Source organism: Trichomonas vaginalis, chromosome VI, assembly GCF_026262505.1.
Source record: "Trichomonas vaginalis G3 chromosome VI, whole genome shotgun sequence".
Lineage (NCBI taxonomy): Eukaryota > Parabasalia > Trichomonadida > Trichomonadidae > Trichomonas > Trichomonas vaginalis.
The window spans coordinates 2,396,028-2,423,229 of NC_067208.1; the positions used below are offsets into that span (position 1 = coordinate 2,396,028).

The 27,202-nt window shown below is 34.4% G+C and overlaps 26 protein-coding genes and 1 pseudogene across 27 annotated transcripts, besides 2 other annotated features; 20 read left to right on the forward strand and 7 right to left on the reverse strand.

Moving 5' to 3' along the window:
• Positions 1-20,556: part of a mobile genetic element that runs on past the window's edge.
• Positions 452-1,304, forward strand: TVAGG3_0792800 (annotated as a pseudogene). The gene has a single exon. A coding segment is annotated over exon 1 (853 nt).
• TVAGG3_0792810 (uncharacterized protein) lies at positions 2,606-3,031 on the reverse strand (the record flags this gene model as incomplete). Its single annotated transcript, XM_051246981.1, has 1 exon — positions 2,606-3,031. One exon carries the CDS (start codon positions 3,029-3,031, stop codon positions 2,606-2,608), a length of 426 nt encoding a protein of 141 aa, XP_051082456.1.
• Positions 3,400-3,906, forward strand: TVAGG3_0792820 (organellar and viral DNA polymerase type B; the record flags this gene model as incomplete). Its single annotated transcript, XM_051246982.1, has 1 exon — positions 3,400-3,906. A coding segment is annotated over one exon (507 nt), but the record flags the coding sequence as incomplete, so codon positions are not given.
• Positions 5,134-6,351, forward strand: TVAGG3_0792830 (keratin-associated protein family; the record flags this gene model as incomplete). The annotated part of the gene is made up of 1 exon (XM_051246983.1): positions 5,134-6,351. A coding segment is annotated over one exon (1,218 nt), but the record flags the coding sequence as incomplete, so codon positions are not given.
• On the forward strand, positions 6,926-7,477 carry TVAGG3_0792840 (integrase core domain containing protein family; the record flags this gene model as incomplete). The annotated part of the gene is made up of 1 exon (XM_051246984.1): positions 6,926-7,477. The coding sequence occupies one exon, from the start codon at positions 6,926-6,928 to the stop codon at positions 7,475-7,477; it is 552 nt and encodes a 183-aa protein (XP_051082459.1).
• Positions 7,704-8,372, forward strand: TVAGG3_0792850 (uncharacterized protein; the record flags this gene model as incomplete). The annotated part of the gene is made up of 1 exon (XM_051246985.1): positions 7,704-8,372. One exon carries the CDS (start codon positions 7,704-7,706, stop codon positions 8,370-8,372), a length of 669 nt encoding a protein of 222 aa, XP_051082460.1.
• TVAGG3_0792860 (uncharacterized protein) lies at positions 9,193-10,584 on the forward strand (the record flags this gene model as incomplete). The annotated part of the gene is made up of 1 exon (XM_051246986.1): positions 9,193-10,584. A coding segment is annotated over one exon (1,392 nt), but the record flags the coding sequence as incomplete, so codon positions are not given.
• Positions 10,639-11,046, forward strand: TVAGG3_0792870 (uncharacterized protein; the record flags this gene model as incomplete). The annotated part of the gene is made up of 1 exon (XM_051246987.1): positions 10,639-11,046. The coding sequence occupies one exon, from the start codon at positions 10,639-10,641 to the stop codon at positions 11,044-11,046; it is 408 nt and encodes a 135-aa protein (XP_051082462.1).
• Positions 11,303-11,776, reverse strand: TVAGG3_0792880 (uncharacterized protein; the record flags this gene model as incomplete). Its single annotated transcript, XM_051246988.1, has 1 exon — positions 11,303-11,776. One exon carries the CDS (start codon positions 11,774-11,776, stop codon positions 11,303-11,305), a length of 474 nt encoding a protein of 157 aa, XP_051082463.1.
• Positions 11,867-13,157, forward strand: TVAGG3_0792890 (organellar and viral DNA polymerase type B; the record flags this gene model as incomplete). Its single annotated transcript, XM_051246989.1, has 1 exon — positions 11,867-13,157. A coding segment is annotated over one exon (1,291 nt), but the record flags the coding sequence as incomplete, so codon positions are not given.
• TVAGG3_0792900 (organellar and viral DNA polymerase type B) lies at positions 14,396-15,397 on the forward strand (the record flags this gene model as incomplete). Its single annotated transcript, XM_001281560.2, has 1 exon — positions 14,396-15,397. A coding segment is annotated over one exon (1,002 nt), but the record flags the coding sequence as incomplete, so codon positions are not given.
• Positions 15,694-15,843, reverse strand: TVAGG3_0792910 (uncharacterized protein; the record flags this gene model as incomplete). The annotated part of the gene is made up of 1 exon (XM_001289855.1): positions 15,694-15,843. One exon carries the CDS (start codon positions 15,841-15,843, stop codon positions 15,694-15,696), a length of 150 nt encoding a protein of 49 aa, XP_001289856.1.
• Positions 15,873-16,436, reverse strand: TVAGG3_0792920 (uncharacterized protein; the record flags this gene model as incomplete). Its single annotated transcript, XM_001286757.2, has 1 exon — positions 15,873-16,436. The coding sequence occupies one exon, from the start codon at positions 16,434-16,436 to the stop codon at positions 15,873-15,875; it is 564 nt and encodes a 187-aa protein (XP_001286758.2).
• TVAGG3_0792930 (uncharacterized protein) lies at positions 16,755-17,015 on the reverse strand (the record flags this gene model as incomplete). The annotated part of the gene is made up of 1 exon (XM_051246990.1): positions 16,755-17,015. One exon carries the CDS (start codon positions 17,013-17,015, stop codon positions 16,755-16,757), a length of 261 nt encoding a protein of 86 aa, XP_051082465.1.
• On the forward strand, positions 17,061-17,489 carry TVAGG3_0792940 (uncharacterized protein; the record flags this gene model as incomplete). The annotated part of the gene is made up of 1 exon (XM_051246991.1): positions 17,061-17,489. One exon carries the CDS (start codon positions 17,061-17,063, stop codon positions 17,487-17,489), a length of 429 nt encoding a protein of 142 aa, XP_051082466.1.
• Positions 17,508-18,034, forward strand: TVAGG3_0792950 (uncharacterized protein; the record flags this gene model as incomplete). Its single annotated transcript, XM_051246992.1, has 1 exon — positions 17,508-18,034. A coding segment is annotated over one exon (527 nt), but the record flags the coding sequence as incomplete, so codon positions are not given.
• Positions 18,075-18,491, forward strand: TVAGG3_0792960 (uncharacterized protein; the record flags this gene model as incomplete). Its single annotated transcript, XM_051246993.1, has 1 exon — positions 18,075-18,491. A coding segment is annotated over one exon (417 nt), but the record flags the coding sequence as incomplete, so codon positions are not given.
• On the forward strand, positions 19,122-19,481 carry TVAGG3_0792970 (repellent protein 1 family; the record flags this gene model as incomplete). Its single annotated transcript, XM_051246994.1, has 1 exon — positions 19,122-19,481. One exon carries the CDS (start codon positions 19,122-19,124, stop codon positions 19,479-19,481), a length of 360 nt encoding a protein of 119 aa, XP_051082469.1.
• On the forward strand, positions 19,642-19,878 carry TVAGG3_0792980 (uncharacterized protein; the record flags this gene model as incomplete). Its single annotated transcript, XM_051246995.1, has 1 exon — positions 19,642-19,878. One exon carries the CDS (start codon positions 19,642-19,644, stop codon positions 19,876-19,878), a length of 237 nt encoding a protein of 78 aa, XP_051082470.1.
• Positions 20,557-21,273: 717 nt separating the features above from the next.
• Positions 21,274-27,202: part of a mobile genetic element that runs on past the window's edge.
• TVAGG3_0793000 (phage tail repeat-like family) lies at positions 21,321-22,139 on the forward strand (the record flags this gene model as incomplete). The annotated part of the gene is made up of 1 exon (XM_051246996.1): positions 21,321-22,139. One exon carries the CDS (start codon positions 21,321-21,323, stop codon positions 22,137-22,139), a length of 819 nt encoding a protein of 272 aa, XP_051082471.1.
• On the forward strand, positions 22,279-22,641 carry TVAGG3_0793010 (uncharacterized protein; the record flags this gene model as incomplete). Its single annotated transcript, XM_051246997.1, has 1 exon — positions 22,279-22,641. One exon carries the CDS (start codon positions 22,279-22,281, stop codon positions 22,639-22,641), a length of 363 nt encoding a protein of 120 aa, XP_051082472.1.
• On the forward strand, positions 22,660-22,902 carry TVAGG3_0793020 (serine threonine-protein phosphatase family; the record flags this gene model as incomplete). The annotated part of the gene is made up of 1 exon (XM_051246998.1): positions 22,660-22,902. The coding sequence occupies one exon, from the start codon at positions 22,660-22,662 to the stop codon at positions 22,900-22,902; it is 243 nt and encodes an 80-aa protein (XP_051082473.1).
• Positions 23,027-23,753, reverse strand: TVAGG3_0793030 (uncharacterized protein; the record flags this gene model as incomplete). The annotated part of the gene is made up of 1 exon (XM_051246999.1): positions 23,027-23,753. A coding segment is annotated over one exon (727 nt), but the record flags the coding sequence as incomplete, so codon positions are not given.
• TVAGG3_0793040 (uncharacterized protein) lies at positions 25,320-25,875 on the reverse strand (the record flags this gene model as incomplete). The annotated part of the gene is made up of 1 exon (XM_051247000.1): positions 25,320-25,875. A coding segment is annotated over one exon (556 nt), but the record flags the coding sequence as incomplete, so codon positions are not given.
• On the forward strand, positions 25,985-26,386 carry TVAGG3_0793050 (uncharacterized protein; the record flags this gene model as incomplete). Its single annotated transcript, XM_051247001.1, has 1 exon — positions 25,985-26,386. One exon carries the CDS (start codon positions 25,985-25,987, stop codon positions 26,384-26,386), a length of 402 nt encoding a protein of 133 aa, XP_051082476.1.
• On the forward strand, positions 26,406-26,561 carry TVAGG3_0793060 (uncharacterized protein; the record flags this gene model as incomplete). The annotated part of the gene is made up of 1 exon (XM_051247002.1): positions 26,406-26,561. One exon carries the CDS (start codon positions 26,406-26,408, stop codon positions 26,559-26,561), a length of 156 nt encoding a protein of 51 aa, XP_051082477.1.
• On the forward strand, positions 26,581-27,165 carry TVAGG3_0793070 (phage tail repeat-like family; the record flags this gene model as incomplete). The annotated part of the gene is made up of 1 exon (XM_051247003.1): positions 26,581-27,165. The coding sequence occupies one exon, from the start codon at positions 26,581-26,583 to the stop codon at positions 27,163-27,165; it is 585 nt and encodes a 194-aa protein (XP_051082478.1).

Below are 27,202 nucleotides of genomic sequence, written 5' to 3' on the forward strand. Positions count from 1 at the left end.
CAAAATTATATGCTATGGTAACTTCTGAAGGTAATGGGTGTCCTTCTGCATCAGTTGTTCTTCATACCGTTTGAAGCTTTGTGTTAAAAACTTTCATGTCATCTCCTGTATCTAAGTTCACATACACAGCAACAGGAAACTATCTTGCTTCTTTGTTTCATCATTATATCTCAAAACATTAAAGTTCTTCAATAATATTGTTCTTCCTGCTGGAATACTTCGAACCTGTCTGATTTCAATAGCTTTCTCACCTCCTACATACTCTACCCAGTGTCTTGGATATTCATAAGTATACTGACTTTCTTGAATTTTGGTAGGTTTCATCATAACATGTTCATAGTATATCTTTATACTCTTGTCAGTTAGACTCGGTGCTATGTTCTGAATATTTCTGACTTGCATTTTTAATGGAGATAAAATGAAGCATTTAATACATGACGTAGATGAAGACATGAATGAAACTACAGACAAACTTAACTCTTCTCTCATTCTTCCTTTCAGTAAGGACTATGAGTTCTGTTCAAATGGTTTTATTTCTATTGTGGAAAGATGGGGTCAGGAAAGACATTCAACCTCATTCGTCATATACTCATAACAGAACGTTTAGGAAATGACTCATATTATGACCAAATCATTATATCAGCAACTTCAGACTCTATGGATTCAACAGCGAAAACATTCATGAGTAAAGTTCAAGCATCTGTCGTTAAAGTTCCAGATAGCGAACTCATTGAATTTCTTCAACGTTACATTCGACGTAAGAGAAAATATTATGCTATTGTAGAGTTCATACAGTCAGGAATGCAAAAGACTTCAGAAGAGATGGAAAGAATTATTGACAAACACCACTTACGTCAGTACTCAGGAGTTTACGATATGAAACGACTGACAAACTACATTCTATCAAAACTTTCAAAAACCCCTTCAAAAAGTATCCTTCAAACACTCTGCTCGTTTGTGACGACTTCGCCGGAAAAGGTTTAGTGTCAAAGCCTGACTCACCATTAGCTAACATCATAACTAAAGTCAGACATTACCATTTAACTGTAGCAATACTTATGCAAACATGGCGTTTCCTTGCTTTAAACATAAAACGTCTCATAACTGACTTCGTTATCTTTCAAGGTTTCTCACGTTATGATATTGAACTCATTTGGAAACAGTCAGGTATAACATTACCTTTTGAAGAAATTTGGGAAGCATATAAGTCTCTCATCTCTCCTCGTTCATACCTTGAGATTCATATCATGACTAATACCATTAAAGTCAAAAATATTCCATGGGAACGACCAACATTGTTTTAAATCTTATGCTTTAATTGACTGATGGTAAACAAATTCCATGCATCTCTGTCGCCATTTCTGTTAATATTTTTGCTGTCATTCATATCATCCACTTCCCCATCCGTTAGCTTTTGAGGATATGGGTTAGAATAGCTGTTCTTAAATGAAGGCTTTTCACCTTTGAGAGCATAAACTCTATAACTTTCTGCATACTTTATGTTTGAACCTCCTGAGCCATCATTGACATAAATTTTTATAGGCTTCCACCCTTTGTTCATATTCCTGCTTCTTCCCTTTGCTCTTTTGTTCAGTAGTTCTACATCTTTATACACAGCTCCTGTCTCAGTGAATTCAACAATATTTTCATTCGTTAGCTTTACATTCAAACCCTTGTCGAGTATATTGTTCATTTCATACATATAAAAGGTTTTTATTCTATATGAAATGAGAAGCAAATCCATCTTAGCTGGTGCCGTTAATGTTCCAATTGAACCAACATCAAATGTTGACTCACGAACGACAAACAATATTGTCATAAAGAACTATAGTTCAGAGTGTTTGAAAGAACCAGAACCAGAACTGAAATCCGTGAATTTAAACTCAGCTTCAAACGCTAACGCTACATCAGATGTTAAGTTAGAGTATCCACCACTGGACCAAATTCTTTCAAGAGAAGCCAACGACAACCCTTACATAAATGTTCAAACAAATCCTTCAGATAACGTAGACCATTACCTTCTTCAGTTATACCAAACAATTTTACTCAAAGACGATAAGAAGCTTTTGATAAATCTTATAAGTAAGAACCAAATAATTCTAACAAAGGAGGACCTTGAAAATGTTATATCACGAATAACAGGAAAGCAATGTGTCATTGACTATCTCGACCCTGAAATCGAATGCTGTGGTCAAACTCCAATATTCATGAAAATAGGTAACATCCGCATCATTGAAACACCAGGAACTACAGGAGTTGAGTTTAAGTATAAATATTCGAACGAGTATACAAAACTTTCAACAGAATATAAACTTTGCTTGAAATATGTTTTAGTAAATTAAAGCAGTCAGGAGGGCTCTTTGAGCCCATCTTGGCGCTTTGCGCCGTCAGTCAAAAAAATTTCAAGTTAGCAATTTGTAATATCTATCCAAAACTTCTTCAACAGTATCGAACTCATCTTCATAATGCAAACCTAATCTTATTGACTTGGTGCAGTTTTCACTAACACAATATTTTTCTGTTCTCTTGACTGACATAACTAATTCATTTGTTTCATCAAACAGCAACAACCAAAGTTCATGACCTAATACATAACATTCATACTTTATATTTTTAGCTCTGAGTTCTCTTGTAAGCTGTTGCATTTAATATTTTCTAAAAAGTCAACTTCAACAGTCATTCGCACTGGTGCCTTCAGTTCTACAGGCTCTCCTTGAAAGTCAACAAGTCTGAATTGCATGTCTTTCAAATTATGAGGACTAATGCGAACCCATTTACCTAAATGAGTTGCTATGACAGGAACGTTTGGAATGAACATTGAATTGACTGCATAACAGAAAGACTTATATTCTACTGAACCTTTACTATTAACTCCTGAAATGCCTGTGACATTAGCTATTTTAGACTCAATGTATAAACAATTACCATAACATACGTATGGAACAGATTTCATCTCAATCGTTTTGTCAACACTTTTCAAAGGAAATGTCATATGGTATGCACCCAAAAGAAGTTGTACTCTATGACTCATTCTTGGTATCTTAAACTCTTTCGCATAACTGAACTTCAAAACTCCTGCAATAAGTTTAACATTCATTAAGTTTTCTCCGTTATCCTTGTTTATTGTAGTACTTATGAGAGCATTTAACACTCCAGCTAATGTTTCCATCTTATATTCTACATTATTGTGAAATCTTATTTCGTGCTTCTTTCCATCTATTTCAATCTCCATGAAATCTGTTTCATCTGTTATAACGAATGAAGCGATAGTATTGAAGTCAACCATTCTGAATGCAAGCGCTTCATTCTGTAGACCTAAGTTTGTTTATAGCTTTACTGTCTCGTATTCGTTTGGGTCTGTACTTTGCAAATAGAACAACATTTTATTCTCATTAAAATATGAGTATAGCTGCATATGCGTATGAAGCTGACAGAGCTAAACGTTTATATTTTGGTCAATACTCTCTCACACTTACTGACAAATATATTGTTATCAGTGATGGAAATACCGAGAAATACATAACATGGAAGGACTATGAAAAGTTTGACCCTATTTTAACTCCATGCACTATGCCATTCATTGTAAATGGTGAAGTTGTCATGAAGAACGACACAACAGTATATAAGTCTGTTCATGAAGCGTTAGAATATATGTTGAATCATAACCCAAAAAGATTCGATCCAAGCACTACACCATGTGCAATGCCTTTTATTAAGGACGGTGAAATCGTAAGAGTTCCGGATTCAACGGTTTACACAGCTGTTCAAAACAGTTTACAAAACATTTTAGCGAATATCTTTAATTCAGAAACTACAGAAATAAAATTACCATATATAACAGATGCTAAAGAAATTAAATCAAAAACGACAACATTATTTACGTCACTTAATGATTTAATGACTTATATCATTAATATTCCTGCACCAACTACAGCATTTGATCCAAACTCGACGGTTTGCAGTGTACCTTTCATAAATGACAGTTCAGTAATTACTTTAAGGGATTCGACAGTAAATGAATCATTAAAGGCGTCATTAATGAAAATCATTGATTTTAATTCATTCACGAATACATATAATTCATTCATTAATGTTTCATATGCTTCTAAAGAAGGTGAGCCAAAAACTATTGATAAAGCGGTGTATGAAATAAAAGCATCAACGACGAAATTGAATTCGTTAACTTTTGACGGTGATAGTTTCGTTAATGACATAACATCGGGGAAAACAATTTTAACGAAAGAATATTTAAAATCTCATGTTAGTGAGTTCGTTGAAATTGAAAAAGAAGGTGGAATTAAGTTCGATCCACTGAATTTCATTTTCAGCTTAGCGAATGCGGGTGTTAGTTTCGCTGAATGGACAACTATACAGAGTGAAATAAATGCAATATGGACGTTTTTGGGGTCAAAAGCGGGAATGGGTGAGCTTGTAAATGCTGCAAGAACATTAGGTGAAACAGGAAATTTTGTAGATGGTTTTAAAAGACTTGTTTCAAATGTTTTAACAAACACAAAGAAATTATTTAGATATACCGTACATAACGGACGGATTTTCGAACAGATAGCAACAAACCCTCCGGTTATGGCTGCGTTGATGATGGTTAGAGATATAAAACCACGTAACGACGGGAACGAAGAACATGAACAACAGGATACTGGTCGGGTTATTCGAGACATTAAAAACGTGTATCCTGAAGTTATTGATTTATTTAGAGGAGTTAATGATTCAATTTCAAAACATTCTATAACCCTCGATGAAGAGAATAAATTAACAGATTATATATTCGTCATTATTGCAGAATTAATGAAGAGAATAAATGAAAAAGGAATTGGTGATATCATTAATGTCAGCGATGTAATGATGAAAAGAAATTTTGACTCATTATTTACAAAACCGAAAACAGAATATAGTCTTTATGACGTAATTACCGAATTAATGAAAAAGATTAATGATAATAAGAGTTCTGGCGGAAGAGTTGAATTAGAAGTGAATGATGTTAATGAGAAATTAGCCGAAAAAGCAAACAAAAATGAACTTTTAGCTCTGAGTGATAAAGTCAAGAACCACGTTCATTATATAACTTCAGACGAACAGATTATAACGGACTACCATGGATATTTAACACGAAGTGATGAAGCGAAGACAAAAAATGTTAATGAAAGAAGATATAAATACATTCGTGCTAAAGGTTATGACATAAGCTGTACTGTACAGTATGATGTAGCTAAAGCACCAGAAGCATTTGGTTATACCGGTGAAATTTATGCCTCTACTTTCAATGTTAACGGTGTATTAGTTGAACCAAGATTTACTTTGAGAGTTAAGTCAAAAATAACGTTTGAAGATGCTATTAAAAGTAAAGCTGACAAAGTTGAACTCGAAGCAATGAACAAAGTTTTGAAATCTCATAAACACAACATCTCCGATATAAATGAACTTCAAGCTACATTAGACAGTAAAGCTGACAAGAACCATACAAACGAATCCTTCACTACTGTTAGAGCAGACGATGTAATATTGAACTATACTCTCGGTTCAAGTGCACCTTTAGAGAATCCGAGTACAAGCGTAAAAGATACACTAAACTCCTTAAATAACAAATGTATGAATATCGAAGGTCATGTCAGAAACTTTGAAACACATGAACTACCAGCAATGTTAGATAAAAAAGCAGATAAAGAACATACACATAAATCCTTCACTACTGTTAGAGCAGACGACATAATATTGAACTTTGACCTTGGTTCAAGTGCACCATTAGAAAATCCAAGTACAAGCGTAAAAGATACTCTTAACAATTTAGATAAGAGTTGCAGGAATATCGAAGATCATGCCAGAAACTTTGAAGCATATGAACTACCAGCAATGTTAGATAAGAAAGCAGACAAAACAGAGCTTCAAACATTAAAGACAGAAATACTTCAAACATTATATCCTATAGGTTCTATTTATACGTCAATGAACTCAACAAATCCAGCAACAGTTCTGGGTTTCGGTACGTGGGAACAGATTGTAGATAAATTCTTATACTGTGCTAGATATTCAAAGCAAACAGGAGGTTCGAAGAAAATTACTGAAGCAAACCTTCCACCGCACACTCATACAGGAACTACAAACTTTTCTGGCGACCATAGCCACTCATTAAGAGACCACCCATTATACAACTCAGAGTATGAAGCTGGCAATGACGTTTTATCTCCATCTTATAACAATGCAGCAAAAAAGACTTTTCGACCAACTGAACCAGGAGGAAATCATTCACACACTTTCACAACAAATCCAACAGGCTCGGGTGCAGATTATATGCCACCATTTGTGACTGTATTCGCATGGTATAGAGTTCAATGAACGCGCTTGAGCCTAGAATAAAATCTTTAACTTTACATAAATGAGCTTGAAAGAAGTATTCGAACAACATCCATGGAGGTCATTTAAGAAGTTCAATGAAGCTGCAAAGAGTTGGGGATTTACTAACAGAGCTGAAGTTAAAAAGTTCTTTGACAAAAATGTTGTACATCAAACAAAAATAAACCCTTACGACTACTTTTTACCAATTTACTCCAACACTCCCGACGCATACCAATTTGACACTCTCATTCAAAGCAGAAAAGGAGGACATAAACCATTCCTCATCTTCATTAATGTTAACACTCGTAAAGCATATGCATATCCAATAAGGAATAAAGGAACTCGTGAAGTGTTAAGAGTTTTACAAAAGTTTGTAGCAGAACATAGCCCAAGTACTTTAACATCAGACCAAGACAGTGCATACCTCAGCAATGAAATCACAGATTTTCTCATTAAGCATAACATAACTCACTACACTACTGAAGACCATAACCATAACATACTCGGCATCATTAACCGCTTCATAAGAACGCTCAGAGATTTAAACCAAGAGCGAGACTTTACCGAAGAAACAATGAAACATTTTCTCGAAGTATATAATTCCTCAACAAATTCTACAACAGGACATACACCAAATTCAATGACACAACAACAAGAAGAAAAGTATATACAAAAGAAACGAAGCCAAACACAAAATATCAGAAATTCAACACAATTTACCCTCATTCCTGGTACAAAAGTTCGTGTAGTTCTTGACGACAAACCGTTGACAAAGAAACGTTTAAGGTTAAGTCGAAATTATTATATCGTAGACTCTACGCAAGGTAATGGATATCTTATAAAAGCTGCTGACGACTCTATTGCGTTTTACCCTCGACATAAATTAGTCGAAAGTAGTAATGGCAAACTTGCTGAAACCATTGACGAAGCAAAGCGAGGAGTGGTTATTGAAATACTTGGCTATAACATAAACGATGACACTTATAAAGTAAGATATGAAGGAGGCGTTGAAGATGTTATACCATCTAAGAACTTGAGAGAGTCGAAGCCAACACATCTGGGACCATTAGAGCGGGAGTACTGGAAAGATAAAAATAAGCCAGAAAGAATAAGAAAATTCTTCTAAACTTTTTCATTAGATGTAAATCAGACATGAATGAGAACAGTCATGATATCATTAATGGTACCATTTATTTTAACATAAACTTTATTTATGTTAGAATGTTAGATCTAACACGTTTTCTAACCACTTTTCTAACCTCATTTCTACCCTCATGAATTTCCTTAAGACAGAAAAAATAACGTTAGTTTTATTTTTTTTCTAACTTTTTATCTTGTAGGTAAGAACAGAAATGTCAGTCGAAGCAAAAACATTCACGAACAAATCTAATGGTGAAACATTCACAAAAGGCACTTATAATGGTATTGAAGTCTTACGTAGAGACAAGGATGGTTATATAAATGCAACAAAGATGGCAAGAGAAGCAGGAAAGTTAAACCATTTAAACAGATTTCTCAATAGTGTTAAAATGCAGGAAATTCTTGAGTTTTGGATGAACGAATACGGTGGAGCCAAAAGTGGCTCGACCTCAAAACAAGCATTTTATGAGCTTACAAAGGGTGTTATAAATGAATTCAAAGGTATTTACATACATCCTGACCTCGTTCATTTTGTTGCTGAATGGTGCTCTGTAAAGTATGCATTTTATGTCAAAGATATTATGGACTCCATAGACAAAAAAGTTCATGAGAAGTTAGATGAAGAAGAACTCGAAGATATAGTAGAGAATGCTAAACCTTTGTTCGAACAAGAAGTTAGAAAAATGTGCAAAAAACAATTAGAACATGAACGTGAGATATGTTATGGTTATAGAGATTCTTCATACGAACTAGACCAATGGGAACAAGAAGATTTAAAGAGAGAATTTAGAGAATATGAACTCGCTAAGATAGCATTAGAAACTGCAGAAAAGAAGTTAAAAGCTTGGGGTCGTTTTGTACAAAATATTGTGAGTAAATGAACCATTTATTTTTGTCATAAACGACCAAAAATATATTTTATCGTTAATGTTTTTAGGTTATTCAATAATTAATTATTTTTGAAGAACTGAAGGTGTCACCATGTCACCATGTCACCAGGTCATTTAACTTCTCTGAAAAAATGAGACAACATGACATTTTGACAACACAGGAGGATGGCAGTTATGAATTATTTTTGAAGAACTGAAGGTGTCACCATGTCACCATGTCACCAGGTCATTTAACTTCTCTGAAAAAATGAGACAACATGACATTTTGACAACACAGGAGGATGGCAGTTATGATGCAGTCCAAAAATAAAGTTAGTTTTAAAATTATTTTTATTTTTTTATTCCTATATAAATGACGGCAACAAACAACAACAGCAACTATATCGTTTCTGATGAAAAAGTTATTGATTCATTAGTTGAGGAATTAGTTGTGGCAGAAACTAAAACCCTCAACGAAAGAATTGGTGAAAACAAGATTGATTTACATAACTACCTCAAACATGATGGAGGAAGAGGAAGGAAAACTGGTATGGCTTTATTAGTAAATAAAATTTCAAATTTAACGATTATAGATGTTGATATCAATAAATCGTACAATGATGAACTTAAAGAAACAGTTAGAAAAGACATTTTATCAAAACTTTCGGATAAAGATGTTATCGTTAAAACCGCTTCAGGAGGTCTTCACATTTATTGCAACACTAATTTCTTCTATGCAGTTTCGAACAGAATGATTAAATGTTATTCCTGCAATGATTATGATATTGATATAATGACTTCTATGGATGATTCAAAGCGTTCATTAGTGGTTATGGCTGATTCAAGAGTTCGCAAGAATGCAACAGAACCAATCAATACATACTCATTCATTCGCGGAAGTTACGATTCAACATTAACCAGAACAGTGAATGATATATTAAATGATTTGAATATTAAGGTAAGAGTTGAACAGAAGAATGAAGAAATAAAGACTATCATGAATGAAAACAAAGATGTAAACATTGACGATAAACTTGCCCAGAGCATAGTTGATGGCATCTGTGATTTTGAAGTACATAATGACGGTGGAAACATGAATTTAGAAAAAGAAGTTACATTATTCACACTGTTTCAAGCAATTAATTCGTTACCTAATCATTTAATTAATGAAGCATACGATAACGTTTATAACTTCTGCAGTTTAACAGAAAATGCAAAAAGTAATTTTGAAAAAGCACGTAGTAGATATGCACATTTAATGACTTCTCCATTTGTTTTAGTGAAGATTCTAAAACTATATCAAAAGGAATATTATGATGAATACGTTTTGCCTTTATTACGCAAGCCAAAAATAACATTTGATATCAAACTTGATGACTCGTTTTTGATAACAGATATTAGACGTAAAGCTGAAAATCATCAGTATAAAAACAGTTCTGAAGTAATTGAGGATTTATCACGTGTAATCCGTTTTGTAGATTGTGGAAATAAATATTTCATTCAGAAAGATTACAACATACACGACAAAATGAATCAAATATCATTCGTTCTTCAATCAAACATGAAAGAGTCACTTAAAATGATTAAGTTATTTAAAGAAGAAGGTAAAACAATAACAGCATGGGACGTACTACTAAATCAATTGTCTTCATTAACCGTTAAGGGTGTTTGCTTTAAATCTGATTCCCCAGATGTTTTCTCAACGTTTCAGGGTTATAAATACAACATTCTCGAAAAAGTAGATTACTCAAAAATTGAGATGTTTATGGATTTCATTAAAGAAGTCATATGCGATAATAACGATGAAGTGTATAAATACCTTCTCGGCTGGATTGCATCAATGATTCAACATCCTGGAATCAAGAATGAAACAGCAATTATTTTGAAAGGACTTCAGGGAACAGGTAAAAACAGATTCACGGATATTATTTCTGAACTTCTCGCCGGTTATTCATGTAAAAACATTACCGAAATAGGTGAGCTAACGGGTAATTTCAATTCAGTAGTTGAAAATAAAATGTTTCTTGTACTTAATGAACTCAAGAATGTTGGTGAAGACAGACTCGCAAACTTCAACGCTTTGAAATCAATTATAACGGATAATGAGATTAGAATTAATGAAAAGAATCAACCCAGAAGAACTGCTCAGAACGTTGCAAACTTCATTTTCGTAACTAATAACGTTTACCCTGTCAAAATTGAAGTTGGAGACAGAAGATACGTAGTTTTAAGAGTTAATGGTAAATTCAAGGGTCAATTTGATTACTTCAAGAATTTAATGGATTCATGCACAAAGGAATTTTATGATAACCTTTTAACATATTTTATCAATTACGACCTTTCATCATTTAATGTACGAATCATACCGATGACTGAAGCCAAACAAGATTTAATAGAATTATCAACAAATCCTTTAGATGTATGGATAAATACACATTATGATGAATTGTGTGCAGGTATGATATGTAAAAATGCTCTATTCTGCAAACCATCAGACATGAAAGACAAGAATTTCCAAATGAGCATTAAGGATAAATGTGATAGGAAACAGAGAAGAATAGACGATAAACAAACATGGTGTTATGTTTTGAAAGAAGAAATGAAAGGATTATATAAACAGGTTGAACCAAACGATAATGAGGATTCATTTACTGACGATGAAATACCTGTAAATGATGCTTTATAAAGTATGATTGGAATTTATTTTTGCATTAATCCTCCTGTGTTGTCAAAATGTCATGTTGTCTCATTTTTTCAGAGAAGTTAAATGACCTGGTGACATGGTGACATGGTGACACCTTCAGTTCTTCAAAAATAATTCATAACTGCCATCCTCCTGTGTTGTCAAAATGTCATGTTGTCTCATTTTTTCAGAGAAGTTAAATGACCTGGTGACATGGTGACATGGTGACACCTTCAGTTCTTCAAAAATATATTTTTGCTTAAATGACGTCAGGGTCAATTTCTTCAACCATTTCACTTCCTTCGTCAATGTCAATAGAAGCTTCTTCAACCTTTGGTAAGAATTTCTGTATAACATCTTTGTTCGTTATTGTCTTCAGAGATGAAGGATAATATTTCACATTTGTTTCACCCTTCTTATATTCTTTCTGTTCGGAAAGATTCATAGCAATACTGAAGAAGTCAATGTTAGAGTTCTTTATAACAGTATAATGAGTATCTTTGACATTCACGAAGAAACTCTTTTGTTTCAAAACTACTGCTAACTCTTGTGAAGTATAACGTTTGCGGTCAATGACGATAGCTAATGGTCTGACATACTGACCAAACTTAGATTCTTTCACAAACTTCTTGTTAAAGATAACATTAACATTTGAAGCATTACTGAACTCATTCTTGATGGCATTAGCGAGAGCATTGTATGAAAAGAACTTGCAATCTTGCATGTGTTTCATTAAAATAAAAATATTAAATTATTTTGAAAAATAACTTTAAAAAATCTAATCTAATTTTTTCAAAAAATATTTTTTTATTTCCTACTAAAGATGTATCGGAAGTTGTCTAAGTTAGAACACTCGGAAATAAAACAACTTCTTACAGAAGCTAATATAGATGTTGCAAAGCATTACGCAACAAACAAAAAAGCACTCGCTGACTTCATTAAAGACTATAATGGTGCAATAAGTTATGATAGAATTCATGAGTTCATAAATGCAAGAGCATTTCCTTTAAATGACGTTGCTATTGACTTATATCATAGACGTTCAGTACCTCATGAAGTAAGAAGAGAAATGTTTGACATAACAAATGCGAACGTTGGTCATACTCGTAAAGCTCTTTCGCATGATGTTCGTCAAGAAATGTTTGAACTTACGAACTCAAACGTTGGTGAAACACGAAAGAGAGACGACACACTGAAACAACAGAGAAGAGAGATGTTTAAAAGTGCTATAGAACAAGTTCGCAAAGCTAATAATGTCATTCGTTCCATTGACGACAAACCAAAAGAAGGTGAGAGATGGTTAAAGAAAGATGAAGAGAATAGGAAGAGGAATGTTAAGACAGGCAATAGACTCATTGACTTTAACATCGAAGCTTTAGATGAACCAAACAGAGACTACTTACACAAACATTTCGGTAAGGTTTTCATGAGACTCTTAGAGAAAATTAAAATAAACTCACAACAGAGATGGATGGTATGTTATAAACTTGGTGGAAAGTATGAATGTTCTACGTTAAACCTCAATAATATTGGAACATTACTACATCAGCTCTTGAAGGAGAACTTTATATCAGAGATAGAAGCAAATGCTGCAGGTATTGTTGAAATGCACTATGACTTCTTCTTGACAAACATAAAGAATCTTACTGAAATAAAGATGTATGATTTAACAGAATATGAAGGCTTAACGATGTCAGATGTTAAGAAAGGAAAGCCACAGAAGCGACCATATAGAGATGAAAGCACACTGACAGAAAGACAGAAAAGATTATTGAACAGACTTAAACAATCAGGAGATAAACAAGATATAGATGACTTCTGGAATGAAATCCTTGGTGAAAAGAAGTTTTATAAGAAGAGAAGCGGTCAGTTCTGGAAGTATCTTTGCACATTACCTATAAATCTTGAACGCTACCAAATCTTCAATGAACTGAACAAAAGAACTGCAACACTTATGACAGAAGACAATTGTTTCGTTTATGCTTGCATTCAGGCTGGAGTAAATGAAGAAACTATTGACCACATGAGAGAAGTCATTCGTGTTAGAGACTTTCCACAAAGTAAAGTACAAGAAATTTCTGACGCAACAGGTATAGCATTTAATGTTACCATTGGTTATTTCGACAACTCCAAAGATAACAGAATAATTCACTACATACCAAAAGAATGTGAAACTGCTCAAACTATTGACTTACTTCTTATTGAAGACCACTACATGCTAAATGAAAGATTACCAATGACAACATACTTCATCAGAAATTACAGAGAAATCTTGAAGGAGTGTGGTGGAATGAACATTGAGAAACAGATGAAGATTTATACAAAGAGAGAGAACAAATATGTTGTTCGTAATGATAGAACTACACCTCTATGGGATGTTATGAAAACATTGTGGGAGTGCAAATATTTCGAACCTATTTCTTATGGAGAACTTTTCACATATACGACTGACTTATATAAACAGAACCTTGCACCATTTAAAGATTTGACATATGCTCCAAAGTATTGTGTACAACTGAAGAAGAAAGCAGAGTCAAAAGAAGTAAATAAAGCTAAATGTAAGTTCATTCCTGAGCACGTTTTCTTTGCTGACTTTGAGTGTAGTACCGATGGCTTTCATAAAGCTTTTAACATCTGTTATGACAGTGAAGATGGTTCAGTGAGTGAAAGCATTTGGGGTCAGAACTGTGCAACAGAATTTTTGGAACGACTTCCTGACAAGAGTTTAATATATTTCCATAACCTCAGTTATGATATAAACTTCATCTTAAGACACATGACAGAAGTGAAAGGAACTCCCATCATTAAAGGTTCACGAACAATGCAAATAACTGGCTTATATAAAGGAAGGGCAATTATTATAAAAGACTCTTACAGTGTTATAAATAAGAAGCTTAAACTATTTCCTGCTATGTTTAACTTACAAACAGGACCGAAAGAAGTATTTCCATACAACTACTACAGCAGTGTTTTGTTAGCAAATGACAACAGAACTGGTGTCATTTCTGAAGCATGTAAGTTTATCCGGGATGCAGATACATTCATGAAAAACATAGATTCCATCAAAGGTTGCAGAATAGATGAGAATCACTTCGACTTAGAAAAGTATAGTACGTTTTACTGCAAACAAGATGTAAGAATTTTAAGAGAAGGTTTTGTAAAGTTCCGCAATGACTTATTGAAAGAGTTTGATTTAAACGTTTATGACTACGTTAGTATTTGTTCTATTGCTAACAAATTGTTTGAGAACAGAGTGTACTTCCCGAATGGAAATCTTTATGACCTCTCAAATAAACCAAGAGAATTTATTTCACGCTGTATTCAAGGTGGAAGATGTATGCTGTCAGATAACATGAAACAAAAGAGCAAAAAGAAACTCATTGCTGACTTCGACGCTGTTTCATTATATCCATCCGCTATAGCAAGACTTTATACTTTAGAAGGTATTCCAAAAGTATTGAAGGATGAGATGTTAAGTTCTGAATATTTGTTAAAGCATTTATTCGATGACGACCAAAAGGAACCCATTGGTGAAAAGTTTATGTCTGGCTTCTTTGTTCTCATTAAGATAACAGAGATTGGTATACCCAGACACTTTCCTTTAATAGTTTGTGACCCTGAACTAAATCCAGAACTTAACGTTCCCAGAAGTTCAAACACTTGCTGTTTAATGTATGTTGACCATATAACATTACAAGACCTCATAAAATATCAAGGTGTCAAATGTGAAGTGTTGCAAGGATACTATTACGATGGAAACAGAGATATTAGAATAAGAGATGAAGTAAAGAAGTTGTTTGAGTTAAGGTTAAAGTATAAGAAAGAAGGAAATCCTTTGCAAGAAAATATAAAGCTCATTCTGAACAGTATTTATGGCAAAACTATTCTATCTCCTATTGAGTCAAAAATAACCATAGTAGATGACAAAGATGCTATAAGATATACCATCAGAAACTACAACCATATAGTGAAGTTCGAAGGTTTGGACGGTTCAGATAAAACTATTTTCAAGCTAACGAAAAGCATTTGCAGACACTTTAACTTCTGTCCACTTGGTGTTAATATTCTGTCAATGTCGAAGAGAATAATGTGTGAAGTATTCTGTACTGCTGAAGACTTAGGAATGGACATCTTTTATAGCGACACCGACAGTATGCATCTCTACAATGAAGATATCCCTCGTTTAGCTGAAGAGTTTGAGAAACGTTATGGAAGAGTTCTCATTGGTAAAAACCTTGGTCAGTTTCATAGTGACTTCGCAGAAATAACACCTGGAAAACAAAGTTTAGCATACAAGTCAATATTTTGTGGAAAGAAGACTTACATAGACTTACTCACGAATGATTTAAATGAAGTTGCATTTCACTGCAGAATGAAAGGCGTGAAGCAAGATGTTATTGCTTTAACCGCTAATGAAATGTTTCCTGACTCTGTTCAGTGTTTCTATGATGAAGATAAAGGTTTAATGGTTCCGCAAGGAAAATTTGACAAAGACTCTGAGTTCAGTGTTATGAAGTTATATAAAGCACTTTATGATGGTCAAGAGATTGGATTTGACTTATGTAAGTCTTCTAGTCCTTGCTTTGAAGAGAAGTTTAACTTCTCAATAACGACTAAAACAAGCTTTATTCGTAAGTTGAAGTTCTGAGGTCATTTATTTTTGTCAGCAATGAGGTCATGAATGAGGTCATGAATGAGGTCATGAATGAGGTCAGCAATGAGGTCATGAATGAGGTCATGAATGAGGTCAGCAATGAGGTCATGAATGAGGTCATTTATTTTTGTCAGCAATGAGGTCATTCGTGATAAAAATAAAGCTAGCGTAGATTTTACAATACTGCGATGGTAGAGTTTAAGAGTTGTGCTTCAATGTAGAGACAGTCCTTATGGTCTGGAGGTAAGAACACTGGGCAGTTATGGTCATGAGTGGAGAACATGTCTATCCAAAACTCACGATTGAAGCCAGTTAATTTATAGTATTTAGGGTTAGGAAGTGGTGAAGTTCTTGTATGACCAATGAACTCATTTTCAACTCCCTTACTTAAGTTTGAATATAATATAGCTTGCTTTCTATCCCAAATGCCAGGTGTTACAATCTTTGAAAATTCATTTTTCCTCGGAAGCATTGCATCATAATTGAAAACATTCTTGAAATCATCACTTGGTTCAGAGATTTGAAATCTTATACGTAATGGATTTTCTTTCTCTTTAGCGACTTCATTGAATGGTGAGAATACAACAAACTGACAGTCATGTGTTCCATCTTCATTTTCATTAAATTCATAATGAAAGTCTATAAGTTGTGGCTGACTACCTTCTTCTTTCAGTTGTGCAAGAAACTCACGTAAAGGCTGTAAAGTTTGTACTTCAATGTTGAACTTTTTCTCGAACATCTCATTAAATGAAATCATACATTGCAACAATGTTGTATCGTCTTTAAAGTATTTGTATATGTGAATGTTTTGGGCGCTTAAAGACTGTTCGTCATTTTCTATCTCGACTTGAAGTATAAAGTCAACCTTTCTGAAAGCACGTGTTATATACATAGATGTTATGCCAATGTACTTCTCTTCATTTATGTTCACAATCCAGTCTGTTGGAAACTTAAACGTTACTCTGTTCCCCTTTATTTTGACGTCAGGGTTTTCACTACTGAACGCAACAGATAAAGGTATTTGTCTATACATTTAATTCGGATAAAAATAAACCATTTACTCTTTCTTTGCTTCAGCTTCCTTTGCTTTTGCTTCAGCTTCTTCTCTAGCTTTTTTCGCCAGTAGTCTTGGGTTCTTTTGTCTTCCAGCAGCTAATGCAGCAAGTTGTTTTTCACTAAGTTTTCTCTTTGGTTTCTCTGGCTTTTGTTCTGGTTTTTGTTCCTTCAGTTCGGATAAAATTTGCTCACGAATTTCGTTCTTCAATGCTTCAACATCTATGACCCCTTGGGTCTTGTCCGTAGGGCTTGTCTGAGTCATTTGACTGCAGATAAAAAACAAAATTAAAACTTTAACCGATGTAAAATGAGCTTGTCAAAATCAGAACGAGAGTCTATTATATTAAATGACGCCAGAGGAATACAACATCCTTTCTATTACGTAAATCAGAGTAAAGATGGTAAAATATATGTAAGAAAAAGAAAGGTTCCATTAGCGAATACAGAGAGCGACAACATTAAGGTGCATGGCACCGAGGGCGAAGCCCATATAAAACCTTCTATTCAAATTGAAAAGTCAATAGAACCAGAAGAAAAGAAGCCAGATGTACTTTCAATAACGAACCAAGAGCTTATTGCAAAGTTCGTGAATTTCATTGAAAAACAAACCGAGTCAAAGAATCCTGACCCGCCAGTGAAAGAAGTTGAGACAAAAGAGAATGTACAGTTCATTGAAAATGTCAAGAAACAACTTCCACCACGAATGCCAAGAAGAAGAGTGAGAATAATGAAGTAAATAGATATTTTTATCCGAAGTAAATACATGCAGAACGAACAGCTAAACGAATTTACTCCAGCAGAGCATATTCATCAGATTCGCTCATATTTCGATATCATAGACAATGCAGTTCAAATTGGTGACACTAATAGAAAATATTCTGACGCAAAGATTCCATCACAACCTGGAACTGCTAAAGATAACACATGGGTAACATTCAATCTCTCACCTCCTGGTGAAAATATGTTGGACCTTTACAATACATTCATTACGTATAAAATGGAAGGTCAATTTATTGTAGATAAAGAAATTGGTTCAGGTTCCAATAAAACAAACCCACCAGGATTTTGGATTGGTTTCGATGACGCTTTCTATGCAGTTGCTGGATATCAAATCCTTGCAAATGGTCGTATCGTATATTCTCAAGACAACGCAAGAGAAGAAGCATATATAACTTCAAACTCACAAACTACCGAACAAATAAAGAAAGTAGATGTTTTCTCAAAGACTCGGCATGAAGATGTATGGAGTCATTCGGGAACATGCAGAACAGGACAAATTGTTAGTGGTCCAATTACAGCAGGAAAATCATTTGATTTTAAGCTTCGTTTAAGAATTCCTGTTAGAAGATTCCTTCCATTAGAAGCTATTCGATTTATTCCAGCTTTTGCAGGAAACATTCAACTTAAAGTAAAGTTCAGTAGCGACGCCTTACAATGCACATCTATATCTGTAAATGATATCATTGCTTTCAATCCAACTCTTAAAGTTGCATTTGCTTCAGATTCAAATTCACCGACAAATAAATTTGTTCCATGGAATGAACCATTCACTATGATAACGAAGGCAGTAGAAGCTAGTGGAACAGTTACTATTACAACTGTAACCCAGCAACTATTTCGAACAAAGATGGATTTTAATGAATGTTTCATTCATCCAAAATCATTCTCTTTAGACCCTAACATTTATACAGAACTTGTAGAACATTATACAAACGAGGCTTTATGTTTTCCTGTTAAAGTTATGGATTGGATTCCTATGGACGGTTCATTCTCAAAGAATACAGATAGTTCAAGTGCAACATTTACAGCAGCTTATACGCCTATTAATGTTAAAAGTATTTGGGCACTATTTAGAAAGAAAGACAACTATTATGTTAATTTTGAGAACCCTAAGTTTAAATATCTTCAGCTTTCCATGGGAGCTTATGGAAATATGCCTGCAGAACCTGAAAAATCATATGGACCTGTATTTTATGAAATGGTTGCGAACGCCTGCAATACAAACAATGATATGATAGGATTTAATGAAGATGTTATGAGGTCATTGGTGGATGATGGTAGTGTGGAACATAAATGGGATAGCTATGACAACACACATTTCTTATGTGGTTTTCCAACAGAAGTGGACTTTTGCTTCCAGCAAGGTCAAACATCTACTGCTCCAATAACATACAAATTGTCTGTTAACGGACCTATTGAACTAGCAACTGAAAATGTACCAAAGCCACTTATTGGATTTATGAGGGATTGTTGCTTTGCCATTCAGGTGCGTACTAATGGCATCCCCATAATAAGATTAGATGACTATAACTTAGCTACGGACGACAGTGAGGAATAAAGGATGAACGTTTATTTTTAAAGCTTATAAATGAGTTCTTCATCAAGCTCTCGTGAACCTTCACCATCTATGAAACAAACTTTACCAAACGATTATGGAGCACCTATTGAATATTTCTTACGAGCTGCACAATGGCAAAGAGCAGTCTCACCAAGGTTAGGTGTTCCACCAGCTCCTGTCAAAAATAGCATTTGGTCAAGTCCTTATATAAAATATGGTCTCCCACTAGGTTTGCTAGCTACAGCAGTAGCAGTTATGATGTTGAAAAGAAATAAAGCAAATGTTGTAAATAATACTGAAGTAGTTGAAGTTAAACAAACTCCAACACCTTCGCCAAAACCAACGTCAAAAACCAACGCCTTCACAAACAACACCTTCAATGACTCTTGAACCTATGGAATTACAAACTCCTGTTCAAAAGTCAACTCCAAAACCGACTCCAACATTTAAACCAGAACCTACACCACAAATAAATCGTAAAACTCCTGCGTTTCCTTACTGAAAAAATAACGTTATTTTTATTTAATATTAAAATTTTTATTTGATTGAAATGACAAATAAAGTCACTGAAGCAATGAAACAAAAGTTTTTGGTAGAATACATTAAATCAGGAACTATTCCAGAAGGTTTTTACATTCATACTATGAAGGATGGTAGAGTTCAGTTTAGAAAGATAAAGCAACCATTAGATAAAGAAGGAATTTTGAGAAAGATTAAACTTCATGAGGACAACATTGCTGAACTTAAGAAGAAGTTAGAAGAGTTAGAGAAAGGAAGAGAGTTATAAAGCAATGAATTCAACAGGGTGAAAAAAGAGGTGAAAAAAGAGGTGAGATCTCACCACTTCACCTAAATTTATTTTTGGGCTATGTTTTCATACGTGTGAGAGTGGTGATATCATTTATTTTTTATTTTATTTTTTAAAATTATTTTTATTTTATTTGGATGTAATGACAGAACAAAAGCAACTCATACAAATCAAAACATATAACAAACATACATTTAAACATTTATTCTTCCTTCCTGAGCATAACATGTTCTTTCAAATACATCCTAGACCAGTTGACTTTTCATTGACTGTGTATAAAGATAGAAATAGTTATATCATTAAACCATACGATGACGAAGGTAAGTTATGTAAATTGTACGTTAAGAAGTTAGAGAAAGTTTATGGCTTCAAGTATGACTACAATAGGGTTAACACTGATGATGAAGATATTGAGGAAAATTTATGAGAACATTAGTGAAGTTGTTAGTGAGAACGATAGTGAGAACGTTTATTTTTTACATTAGTGAGTTCGTTAGTGAAGTGAAGTGGTTGGCGGCTTTGTAAATATTTAAGGTTAAGTTAGTGTTCGTGTTTGTGTTGTAAAATATACGTTAGCGGTTTTGTAAAGTGTCAAATTCACAAGTATTGGGTAAGGTGGAACGCAGTGCCACCATACCCAAGACTTGTATACTAACTAATTTACCTAATTGGTATTTCCAATCAGATTGAAGAAGGTAAAATGACATGGGAAGAAGCTTGCACCCATGTTCCCATCGCCCCAACCCTTCAATCAAATGATTTCAAATATTTAGATGTTTCAAAATTTTTTTACAAAATCAATTTAGCTTACAGAATATCCCATTGCCTAAAGGCAAGAAAGGTCGTAGGGTCAATCCCTACGACTAAATCAAAGCTCTTGCTGTGATACATGACCACTGGGTCTTTCCCTGTGGTCAAACAAAACAATGGAAACGTTTGAAATTACAACAAATTGATGTATCTTATAGAGAAGTACGCAGATACTTCAAAGAAAATCATTTCACCAAGACGCGATTAGAGCATGCCGGGCCAGAAACAGCAGTAAGATATTGGGCGCTTTCACCCAATCTTATCTGGCACGCAGATGTTCATTATTTTAGGGGTGTTCGTGGCCAGTATATTTATGGCATAATCGACGATTTTAGCCGCAAAGTCCTAGCGTGTATACAAATACCGAACAATCTTACATATGCAGCCGAAGCACACTCACAAATTACTCTCAATATCCACTCAAATCATACAAAGTTTTGTCGAATAGTTTGATATAAAGACAAAAAATTTACAATTTTTAATTAAATCCGAACAATCTTACATATGCAGCAAAAAAAAAAAGGTATTGGGGCTTCCAGGGCTGCGCCCCTCTAGCCCCAGTCACTTTTCTGTCACTTTTCAGGTAAAAACATTTTTATTATATATATAAAATGAATTTTACAAAACCACCGTTACCCTTCTTTGGAAATAAGAGTAGATGTAAAGATATTCTATTGAGAGAACTTAAGAAACTACCGAATGGTCTAACATTTGTAGATTTGTTCGGTGGAAGTTTCTATATATCTCATTTGTGCCATACTGTATTTCCTGACTCAAAGATTATATGCAATGACTTCGACAACTATATGAACCGTCTCAAACATATACCAGACACAAACAAAATATTGAAAGAGTTAAAAGAAAAGATACCTATAGGCAAGATGGAACGTATACCATTAGATAAGAAAAATACTGTCAGAGAGGTTTTGAAAAAAGCAGAGTATATTGACTGGGATAGTATATCTTCTAGACTATTATATAGTGGTGCTATAAGAGTTCATGACATTGAAACACTTATGTCAAAAGTTTTATATCTTAACTATACAAAGGTTTTCAAAGAGAACATAGAAAAATATACTGAGGGTATAGAGTTTGTGAGATGTCGTTGGACAGAGTTGTATGAAAAATATAAAAACAAGGAAAATGTTTTCTTTATAGTAGACCCGCCGTTCTATAACACATGGGATTTTCAATACCAAGTAGACTGGACTTTGAGAGACTCTTTAGAAACTTTAGACGTTTTACATAACCATCCATGCTTTTACTTTACATCCGATAAAAGTGGTTTGGAAAGTGTCATGAGATGGTTAGAGGACATACATGACTATGAGTTTAGATATGACAAGATAGAATATGAGAGAGGTCCCATAAACTGGAGAAAGTGTCATAACAAAGAAATTTTATTGGTAACTAAATGTGGTTTGAAATAGGACTACTTGTTTTAGGTTTTTTCCATTGTGTCATTTACTTATTTGACGTGGCAGAAAGATATAGAGAATATGAAGATGAACCAATACCAGCAAATGTTCAGCATATGTACTCGTAAGAGATATTTTTATCTAATATTAAATGGACGCACAGAACTTAGCGAATGCACAGCAACCTGGACAACCAAACCCAGAGAATATTCCAAATGAAGTTAGAATACAAACTGCAATGGCAAACTATGGTCAAGTGCCAACAGATGTACAAATGCAAACTGCCATGTCAAATGACGCTGCGTTAGGTTTGCCACCATGGTATGCAAATATGAGATGGAAAGAGTTTTATACAAACCCTGAAGTGGGATATAAACAACTCTATGCAGATGACGCGAACACAGGAGTTGACCCAGAGTATGTTTTCTACCAGAGGAGAAATAGAATGTATGAGCTCCAGTTAAAAAATGCTATGGAACTCAACAGGAAACGTAAGAGACTAGGTGGACATTAGATTTTTACATATAGTAAAATGGGTTTCTTTGGAAGAATAGGAAACTTCTTTCGAAATGTTGGAAGAGGTATATGGAATGGAATAAAATCTGTCGGAAGAGGAATTTGGAACGGAGTCAAAAATATTGGTAAAAGAGTAGGTCAGTTCGTTGGTATTATACCTAAAGACCCTGAACCAGAAGAACAAGCTCCTGTTATACAACAGCCTGAACCTGCACCACAGTCTAGTTGGCAACCAAATCCAACACCTCAACCGTATTAAAATTATATTTTTACCGTTCGATAGTAGTTGTATATGAGACTAAGTTCTAAGTAAAACGCATGGTATAATGGAACTATTCTCTTTCTTCCATCTGTTGTAAACCATACTTGAAAGTCTGAAATACTTCCACTTGGTGGTTCATATAGCTTTGTAGGTTTTTCGTAAAAGTCATTTGCCAAGCATAAAAAAGAGTTTTGTGCACCAGAAAATGAAGCATGAACTATAATAGCATCTGAGTCGAAAACATTTTCATATGTTCCATTAGGGTTTTCGACTTCATAAAAGTTCGGGTGTACTGGATATTCTGCAGGCTGATTTAACATCCTCAAAAATCTATACCATGCCAAGTTGTTATATTTTGTAGAAATATAAACGTCTTCTCCAAGGTCTTCTATTCTATTGATTTTAACAGTTGCATTTTTCCTGTCATATAAAATATCGAGATGGTACTCTCCTTCGTCAATGTTAAACTGGTTTGCATATTCGATATAGATATCGTTTATTTTTTCTTGAAAAGCTTGAAGAGTTGTTTCTAAGTTTACAAGCAAATTCACTTGTAAAAGTTTTCCCTGTTCAAATTTCTCATACGTATGTTTTTCTTTGTTATAGTATCGAACTTCAAAAGCGACCGTAAATGGGAAACCATGTATGGCTTCTGAAATGAACTTCATTCTACGAAAGCCAATAGCTTTTGTGACGGATGGGTCTCTTAACCATCTTAAGGGGTAGTCAAAACGATAGCCTTCATGCTTTACGGTCTCTGTCTCAAACTTTTGACCGACATTCGTAAAAAGTTCATCTAATGGTTTAGTTGTAGCAACTCTTGAATTTTCTTTTTCTATTGAAAGCATATTTTATCTAGAATAAAAATGTCGAAAGAAACAGCGTCTATGAGAGAAATACAACACAACCGACAACTCATTGTACAAGCTCTAAATAAGAACACAACAAACTTTTCAAACTATTCTAAGATATCTGAGTCATTGAAAGAAGGAAACTTAAAACTGACGATAAACCCAATGACAGACGAGTTTCTGTTTCAAGACAGTAAGAACCATACTGTTTGTATAAATCCAACAAAAAGAACTTTAAACGAGAAACCTATAGATGAACTTCTTTTGAAGGCAGATATTGACAACAAAGCTGACAAAGAGTATGTAGATGCAACAAGAGACTATATTCTCGCATGGACAGATAGAACATACCCACAAAAACATCATACACATAACATCTATGACGTAGATGAACTTCAAGAAATGTTAGATGACAAAGCGGATAAAACATATGTTGACAATAAAATGTCAAGTGAAGTGACAAGAGCTGACAAAGAATATTCTAAAAAGACTCATACACATACCATTGCAAATATTACAAACTTACAAGAAACCTTAAACAAGAAAAGTGACGTTGGACATACACACGATTTCTTCGCAACTGTTGGTATAGAAAATATTGCAGGAACGGTTGAAGAACCTGATGGAACTGGTGGGGATGTATTAAATTGGAAACCTCCTAACTTTCCACAAGGTTTAACATCGGAGGATGACATAACATCGGATAAAGACATTAGATGTAGAAATGTCTATGTCATGGAGGATGAAAACAAAGTTAAATTCACTGCTCAAGATTTATATGATAAAAAAGCTGACAAAACAGAGCTTCAAACGTTAAAGACAGAAATACTTCAAACACTATATCCTATAGGTTCTATTTACACGTCAATGAACTCTACCAGACCAGAAGTAGTACTTGGTTCGGAACTTGGACTCAAATAGTCGACAGGTTTTTGTATTGTGCAAACTCTTCAAAGGAAACAGGTGGAAGTAAAACGATTTCAGGTGAAAACTTACCTGCGCATAGTCACTATAGATTTAAGTACATCTCAAGCAGGTTGGCATAAGCATAGATTTTGGGATTGGTCAGCAATGAAAAAAGGTAAAGGATATGATGTTAAAGACAACGTTCAGTTTGCTATAAATTGTTTCTGGGTAGCACACAGAGGAAGGAAACCATACACATCGCGTTTCAGGGTATACGCAAACAACGGGACAAAGTAAAGACTACATGCCACCTTACATGACAGTTTACGCATGGTATAGAAATGCTTAGTCGTCATTTTCAACTTCTTTAGCATATTCGTCAGGAGTTGTCTTATATTTGTTAGGAACTGTCTTTGAAAGTATACCACCTTGAACTTTGAACAAGTTGAAAACGAGGTCTGACAATAGTAGTTTTATCTTCTGCTTGCAGTCTGTACATTTTGCCATGTTTGCCTAAAACTTCATAATATTCTCTTGTATACTTTCTTCTATTTTTACGAACACGAATGTGAGTACCTGTCGAGTTCCCATTGTTGTCATAGTCAATAGTATTTTCATATGGGTCGCGTTTAGGTATTTCTATTTTTACTTTGTCACCTTTCTTAAGTTTGAAGCCTGGCATTCTTTCTTGTTTGTCTCTTTTGACTAAACTATTAAATATATAGTCTTTCTCTAAGTCGGGTTTGTTTTTCATTTCTTCGGGGGAGTGGTTTCCCAAACCTTTTTGTTTACGGCTATTGTAAATATTTAAAACTTGTCTCATCTTTGCCATGGAGAAATGTCTATACTTGTCGTCATATGACATTTCATCTACCTCACCACCTTGTGGTTGATTTAAGTCTCTTAAGATTTTTATACAACTGTCAATGACACCAAGAGCAGAATGGTTTTGGTCGACAATGAAATATTGGTTTACATTTTTTGAACGCAGATAGTTTTTAATATCGTCTGATTTGAAAGAACTTTCACAGTCAGATGTCAGTTTTGTTGGATGGTATTTGTCAACGAATATTGTCAAAGCAGTTTTCACATCTAAAATATTTTTGGACCATAATGGTATGGCTTCACAGTATCTTGTGTTTTGACCGACAAATATAAACCAGTATGGAGGTCCATCTGTTCTAACTCTCGGAATGTTTTCCAAGATATCCATAAACCAAGCATTTGGTGTTGAACTAAAGATTTTTACCATGAGTGCTTTCTTTGTTGCTTTAGAAACATACGGGTCCTTGTTTGAATTCGTCATTTTTAACCCATAAGAAATGGGTTTATTTGGCGCAATAGCAGGAGTCGCATCTAGATTTTTGCCCGCAGTGGGAACACTAGCCAGAGGTGCATTTGGAATTGGAAGGAAGATTTTGAGTACATTAGGTATACTGAAAGAGAAAGCACAACCTATTATACAAACCGTACAGAAAGGTTGGGATGTAGCACGAGATGCAGCAAATCTTATTCCAAATCCTGAAACAAGAGGAAAAGTTCAAGGATGGATGGACAATGTAGGAAGACAAGCAGGAAACTACTATAACAAAGCAAATGACTACTATAACCAAGCAGGACACTACATGGACCAAGGTGAAAGATTCTTTAACAGAGGATATAACCATGCACAACAGTGGGTAAACAACAACCAACCTCAACCGCCTCAAACTTGGGGAATGTAAAATTTTTTACTGAGATGAAATGAACAATACAGCTTTGAGACAAATGGGTTCAAGATGGCTTTGTCGGCTTCCAGCAGTTACACAACCACGTGTTTGTCAAGTTCTTCCTATACCTCAGGAAGTTTTAGACCGACTTAAAAAACCTCAACAACCAGTTGAAAACAAACCAAACTAAAATTTTTTACTGAGATGAAATGACCGAAGAAGTTGAAACGGTAGATTTGACACCACAAACAAAAAGTTCAGAACCATTGTCAAAACCTGTCAAAGAACTTACAGATGAAGAGAAAAATTCAATAATAGAAAGTGCCAGGTCTGGAAATACAAACCCTAACTACAAAGTCACTTTTCATAAAAATGGAACGGCTAGTATCTCAAAAAAGAAACAGACTCTCACAAATAAAATATTGAAGTCTGAAGGAGCTTTCGAGACAACAGATGGAAAAGTTTACTTCACTGACCAACAGTTCATTATAGAACATCTCATTGACTTAGAGTCGAAATATTCTAAACTTTACAACAAACACAAAAAGTTGAAAGGAAAACAAAAACAAATGGCATATGATATTTATGAAGATGTTGACGACACAACTGTTCCAGCAAGTGAGGTAAAGTCAGATGAACCGAAAAGTGACGAAAAACCAATAGAAGAAGGGAAGCCACAAACTGAAGAAAAACCAAAACCAAAGGTTAGTTTCCAAACTAAACCAAGTCAACCTTCATTAGCTGGTATGGGTTGGCGTCAAAGACTTTTGGCAGCCGGTGGTTATGTAAAGTAAAGAAAAAACATTTTTTTTATTTTTATAAAAAATGCCC